This window comes from Octopus bimaculoides, chromosome 2 (genome assembly GCF_001194135.2).
Source record: "Octopus bimaculoides isolate UCB-OBI-ISO-001 chromosome 2, ASM119413v2, whole genome shotgun sequence".
In the NCBI taxonomy this organism is placed as follows: domain Eukaryota; kingdom Metazoa; phylum Mollusca; class Cephalopoda; order Octopoda; family Octopodidae; genus Octopus; species Octopus bimaculoides.
The window spans coordinates 26,960,964-26,968,451 of record NC_068982.1 but is presented as its reverse complement, the minus strand read 5'-3'; the positions used below and the strand labels follow the sequence as shown (position 1 = coordinate 26,968,451).

The following is a 7,488-nucleotide window of genomic DNA, read 5'->3' as shown; positions in this document are numbered from 1 at the left end:
GTGTGTGTGTGTGTGTGTGTGTGTGTGTGTGTGTGTGTGAGAGAGAGAGAGAGAGAGAGAGAGAGAGAGAGAGATAGAGAGAGAGAGAGAAAGAGAAAGAGATAAAGATAAATGCGTAAGATAAAGAAAATTTAAATATGGGACAATAATAGATATGAAAACGAGACCGAGAAAGAATAAGAAAGAAACCGAGGAATGAGTCATAAAGAATAAATGAACGGCACTGACTGATAAGATATCAGTTTGAAATATCTCATCGTATTATTATAAGTAGAAAGGATATATACTTTAGTTTTAACCGCTTTATTTTCTTCTTTTAAACGCCTGAAGTTCAAGAGGAGTTCAGTAAGCATTATATATTTGAACAGAGTAGCCTCATTTGAAACGCTTTTGATCAAAAGTCTTTTCGATCACAGCCGATTTGGAGCAAAACAAAGCAAAATAACAAATAAATTCGACTCTATCGATTTCCGTTATGAAATCCGACTTCTTGCTTAGTCAGTAAACAAATTCGATGGGTTTCTTGTTTTTGTGTCGTGGAGCCAACAATATGAGTAGTTTTTTTGGTGATGGTCCTAATAGCTAGCTCGGTTTAACACTTTATGTGGCTTTAGAGGAGTTTAATGAGTTGTAAGTATTTGGAAAGATCTCTGATCTGAGGATAGCTTGATATATTGATTCATTGCTTCCTATTATAGCAACCCACAAGCATTGGTTTCTTTCTCTCTTTACGCTCACTAACAGGGCCGTTTCAACAGCATTATAGGCCCCTGAACTGAACCCTGTAATATTTACTTACTGATATCAAGCCACAACATACATAGATCAAAAGTGGTCCTCTAGACCCGTGAGGACCCCGGGAAACTGCCCAATGTATTCACTTAAGACAGCACTTCTCGCTAATCTCAGAAACCTTGCAGAAAGAAAGAGTTGTTATGGGTGCTGCTTCTTCTCTTGTAAACCGTGAAAAAAATCTGACAAGCTGAAATGCAATGCTAATTCAATAAGTTAGTCGGAAACCATTTTGCTTATATTTTACTTAAATGCTAATGACTCTGGAATAGGCGTACCATTGCCGTGCAGGACCAGCTTTAATGTTACTGGCGTCTTGGGAGAGAGAAATTTCTGTGTCCTTGCATGTATAATATAGAAATCTTCTGACAAAGCTTAACAACTGTAAATGAAGAATAAAGCATTTATTACATTTTATTGAATATAAGACTGAAATACCTTTTATTTTTGCATTTTTACGTTTGTATGTTTTTGCTCTATCCCAAACAAACAACATGGTGCCTCCAAGTACTTAATATCCCGAGTAACTATCTAAGATGCTAGTAGCTTCAGTCGGTCTTGTTTCCGTGTCGTGGCGGATAAAATATGGCCTTGTGACAAGCCAAAAGAAACGAGAATCTATTTTGCTTTGTCGGAAACCATTTTCTTTATATTGCTAACTCTCTTAACAATGATAGAATCGTCACAATATTGCATTTCTTCTCTCATATAAATATGTATTTGATGTGTTTCTTTTTCTCCAGGTCAATTCTGTTCAAGCAAACCTGTGATAACATATTCCAATTATGAACATCATGGTTTTTCTTTTCAGATATAATGCATCTAGGATTACACTACTTAATGTTTGCTCCCCTTATAAAAAGAAGATATAGTGTGATTTGAGGGAGTTTCAGCTGACATTTCTGGCAGGCCGAGCGATCCATTAGTAGCTCTATCATTGGTTGATATACTGTGATTCTTTTAAAACATAAATTAGCCAATACGTCGCAGAAGAGCTATTCTTGGACACAAAACTCTTAAATTAATTTTAAATTCTTCCACTGGCACAGTTCCATTGCAAGTAAGTGGAGCTGTCTCGGTGACTAGGTCAGTTTTGCAATAAAAATTTGGAAACCACACGAAATAAATAAAAAAAATTGAAGTGAATTTAACAAATTTAACACTAATCATGATGTTCTGGGAATCTGACGAGCTAGCTTTTTTTTATTTGCGTTAATTTGTGAATATACAATTGTAATACATAATGTTGAGCATTTATATTAATGCAAATATGTACATATAATTTATTGCATACTGAAATTATTACTACATGATGAAAGTTGCTATGGAATTCTATGGAATTCACGCAATTAAATAAATCCATACTCACCTTTCATTCATCTTGACTTTATGTTTTACACACTCCTCACAAAATAAATTTATCTCTCGGCTTTTCGGTATTTTCAGTTACATGGACACTTTATATTGCACCTTTTTGTAATTGATTACTGTTTAGACTGATAGCCAGTATTCGTAAGAGGAGCTTACTGTGATAGTCGCATGATTCTATGAATTAAAATCTTGTACAAATCTTACAGACAGACAGACATGCACACACACACACACACAGACGCACACACACACATGTAAATAGGAGAAAAAAGAAAAAGAACGGAGAAGAAAATATAGTAGTACAAGATAATTAATTTGTGTCTTAAGAAAGAAACAGCGGAGTGTTCAGTATATCAGACAGTAGTCTTCGAGGGAAGGAAACGGTTTAAGAAGGTTCCACGAAAGCAATGTTTTGCGATGAATGCTACATAATGAAACAAATTAAACGATTAACAGAAATGAATAGACTTGTGGGGTGTTTTTCAGCCAAAGGGTATTATTTTAACCAAAGAATGTGCACGTATGTGAAAGGTGTATGTGCATGTATGATAGAGCCAAGACAGATAAAGTATGAGAATATGCTTGCATGTATGTGTAGGCGCGTATGCATTTGTGGCATGAAGCGTATGAGCATGTAATATGAATGTCTGGTGAGTATTTAGCATGAATGAAACATAATGGTAGAAGTGCATATGTAAGTATGTGTGTGTGTGTGTGTGTGTGCGTGAGTGTGTGCGCGCGCAATAAATGGCTAATGGTCATGCTTGTTAGTGTGTGGAGAAGAAGGAAATGTGAAGTGCAAATGCTGGTTATTAATATCAGTTGGACAAGCTCTGTGTAGAAAGATGGTTGGCTATTGTTCACGGTGCAAGCGGTAAGTAGTTGATCCAAGATGCGAAATAGCGTGGTGTGGTTAGTCACGTGTCACAAGTCGAAGTGGTCCTGTGTAGTTACATTGGGTGTATAAAAGGGGCTCTTCCTTAAACGTTCAGTCAATCTGCGACAGACAATCCACCTAATCAGTATTTAGTACAAGAAATACCGTTCTGTGCAGTCCACAAAGGTACTACATTGTTTCCAAATGCAAGTGTCTTACTGAACTCACTATCAAATACCTAGAGCAATTTTTTCCCTTTTGATTGTAGCCTTTCCATTGCACATCCACGACATCAGCTACGCCCACCACCACCTTAAGTCCTTCTCTTTCACCCGTAAGCCCGGTTCCTTTTCAATATAAACATCAAGTCCTTTAAAATTGTCTTCCTTCATGAGGATGTTCTCTTAGCCTTAAAATACTTCATTGACCCTTGCTCCATGATCAAGCTCAATACACTTTTCTGCTTAACCGAACACGTCCTTATCCTCAATTGCTTTTTCTTTATTGAGCCGGTCACTGGACGATCGTGGAAACCAGGAAGATTTTAAATATGCCAATGTGTTTGCTGGATGTACAGAGACCCAGATCTTCACCAGTTCACCGAGTCTCTCTAAAGGATCGGTGGACTAGGCGCTCACGTTGTCGAACACATTTACCTACACTCACAGAACGTACTCTCACAACTTACCCCTATTGGCCCTATAGCCTCTTCCCCATGTACACACACAAGCTTACCTTTGTACATTATTTCGTTTGGCTGAAAAGCACCATTCTTCTTTATACGCTTCATTTAATTCATTACGCCATATGACTTTCATCGTAAAACACCGTTTCTACAGAAATTTGTCCTCTACGATTTTCTTTACCGTTTCTTAATGACGAAGAACCGCAGTTCGAAACATGTTCTTTCCTCTCTTTCTTTCTTAAACGTAAAATTAATTACATGGCACCCATTTTTGTTTTGTTGTTCTTAGGATTTATAACTTAGGATATCTCGTTACTATAGACTGACATAAACATCCCGATTACTACTGTATTTAATTTATATTTTAATACTAGTACAACACAAAAATGCAACTAGCATGCATAATGTAATGAAGTATTAATAAGTTACTTGAAAATAAATACGTACCGAGAAGAACAGAATAAAATGATATACACACAAAAAGAAATGAAAATATTAATCGAAGGATACGTTTTTAAATGTTTTGAATCATTTTGACAGAAAGTAGAGGATATATGTATTTGTGTGTGTATATATATACATACATACAATACACACACACACACACACACACATATATCCCCAAATTTCTGCAGTGTTTTCTCAAAAGTTCAGCGCATCAGAATCAACATTCACTAGGGTAGAACTGCCGACGTTCTTCACGATGTAAGTAAATAACTTAGTTCAAGTTAAATCTAATGATACGAAAAGTGTTAGATTAATGTTGACACTAATCTAAATTGTTATATCACTGTGAAATTTAAAGCTTAGGAAGGTGTAAAATTATATAGGGGTAAGAAACGTGCATATTACATCCAAAATGTCTTTCTCTATGTGACGAAATTTCATGGTGTTTATAATATTTTGCAAAGGGGATTACACCGGCGGTACTCCAGCATGGCCACAGCCTTTTGGTGGAAACGTACAAAAGAGAAAAAAGAATATATATATATATCAGGATTTTTTATTATGGTATTTTAGCATTAAAAAAATATTTTGTAATGTTCATATACAGTTGTCAAGAACTCAACTGTCAGTAAAATACATTTTGAAATCTGATGATTACTAGGAACGTATGAAAGCGCCAATTAAACTTTATGAACATTACAAAATATTTTTTTAATGTTAAAATACCATAATAAAAACGTGAAAACCAGAATCAACTGATATATTATTCTATACACATTCATACAAATTCGGGGAAAATATATATTCATTTGAACCTTTCTATTTCTTATCATTTACTTGTTTCAGTCATTGGACTACAGCCATGCTGGGGCACCGCCTTGGAGGGTTTAGTCGAACAACTCGACGCTAATACTTATTTACACTTTAGCCTGGTTCTTATTTTATCTGTCTCTTTAACCGAACCGCTATGTTACAGGGACAAAAATAAACCAACAATGTTGATGTAGGACAAACATACTCAAAGACTCACACACAGAAATATACATACATACATACATGCTCACAAACACACACACATATCTATCCGTTTATCAAATCCTCCCACAAAGCATTGGTCGGCCCAGGGCTATAGTATTTAAGTGATAGTTGAACCCAAGGAACCGCGCAGTGAAACTGAATGTGGAACAATATGGTTGGGAAGCAAAATTTTTATCATACAGCCACCTCTGCATCTAAAAGACTAAGAGACTAGCCACCAGATGCTGGAACCCAGGATTGAACCAAGGACCTTTAGATCTTCACTCTAATGCTCTCCCAACTGAACTGTTTCTCCTTATCTTTTATCTTTTACTTGCTTCAGTTATTAGATAAAAGGGGCACCTTGGGGAATTTTGGTCGAACGAATCGACCCCAGTACATATCTTTTAAGCCTGGTACTTATTCTATCAGTCTGTTTTACCGAACCACTAAGTTACGGGAACGTAAACACACCAACTACGGCTGTCAAATGGAACTGAAGCTGAGACCATGTAGTTGGGAAGCAACTTCTTACCACACTGCCATGCCTGCGCCTATATGTGTACATATGCATACTTTATACTCGTACCCACATACACACAGTATATACAAATATAGCTATTACACATATACTTAGTACCTAAATGCATACGAACCTAAGAATTAATATTTTAGTTCATGTGAGCGAGATGTTTTATCACCGAGAATGTATAACGATCCCAGCGGTGGTCGGTGCTAAGATAGTATCTTTTTGTAAATTAAAGAAACGGAATGAATGAAATAACTATGACATACACGTACACACATATATGCTGTGCGTGTATATATGTATGTATGTATGTATGTATGTATGTATGTATGTATGTATGTATGTATGTATGTATGTATGTATGCATGTATGTATGTATGCACGTATGCATGCATCTTAATACATACTCGTATTTTGATTTCATGCTCTTTGAAATGCTATATGATGAAGTGATTGCAAAATAGTAATCGTAATCCAAAAATATCAAATGGCTTAATATACAAAATAGGAACCAATATCCATTTGATGGGAAATCAACGTTCAAAATCCCTAACATGTACAACGCAGACTATTTTCTGCTCTATATGTATGTTGCAACAATACTTAACTATTTCCTATTAAAATACTCTATCTTGATGGAGTATTTAAAAATGTTAATTGTTTGTGGGAAAATTTTTCTAGGCTAGGAAAACTAATTTGATATTATTTTTTCATTATGTATTTTTTTTTTGGGGGGGGGGGGGTGTTTTGTAGTCATGAATTCTTGGTTATAATTGTTTTAGCTAATTTCATGTCGCTAATGATATGACAATGATAGCAAACCCACGCAATCTAATTTCCTCTCAAACAAAATTACTTTTAACATAGACCATTTGTTTATGTAAAAAGTTAATTTCGGTAACGAGGAATTTCGTTAAAAATAATTTGTTTTTGGTATTTGGTCTTTTGGCGTCTCGGAATTTTCTATATACAAAAAGAGATCAGATGAACAATGATGAAAACAACAAATCCTCAAATTCCTGCAGTGTTTTCTCAAAAGTTCAGCGCATCCGAATCATCATTCACTAGGGTAGAACTGCCGATGTTCTTCACGATGTAAGGATACAAAAATGATAAAAAGCCACCAGATAGAATTCCAAGATACAAGAAAATATTCAGCATCATTCCACCAATTACAACTTCATCACTTTTCAGCAACCTGATAGGAAGAAATAAATATATGATATGAAAAATATTATTCATATTTACAAAAAATATTTTCTCTTCCTCCCCCATCTCTTTTCCCCGCTCTTTCTTTCTCTCTCTCTCTCTCCGTTTCTATATCTATATTCATATATCAATATGTATGCATGCATGCATGTATGTATGTATGTATGTATGTATGTATGTATGTATGTATGTATGTATGTATGTATGTATGTATGTATGTCATTATTCAGTTTATTTCAAGATTTCTTGCCAATAGAGAAAGAACCGATTTCTAACCTAGATCCAAGGTTCCTTCGTTGGAATTTCAACATCAACAACAGGGTATTTTGTTTGCTTGTATGTATGTATGTATGTATGTATGTATGTATGTGCAGATTTGTATATATTGTTTTATGTATGCATTCTCATGCATATAGTTGCATAAATAAACATCTTCATATATATTTAAATGATAAACTTCTGGAAAGTTTTACAGATTTTTACAGTTCCAGTGATGGATTGAATCTACATTGGAAAGTTTGAATATATATATATATATATATATATATATATATATATATA

At 34.9% G+C, this 7,488-nt stretch overlaps 1 protein-coding gene across 1 annotated transcript in view; it reads right to left on the bottom strand.

Moving 5' to 3' along the window:
• Positions 1 to 1,946: 1,946 nt before the first annotated feature.
• LOC106868800 (equilibrative nucleoside transporter 1) overlaps positions 1,947 to 7,488 on the bottom strand; it is a 22,395-nt gene continuing 16,853 nt past the window's right edge. Inside the window, exon 4 of the mRNA XM_014914222.2 lies at positions 1,947 to 6,916. Within this exon, the coding sequence (XP_014769708.1) occupies positions 6,751 to 6,916 (166 nt within the window). The 3' untranslated portion in view covers positions 1,947 to 6,750. The remainder of the gene's footprint in view (positions 6,917 to 7,488) is intronic.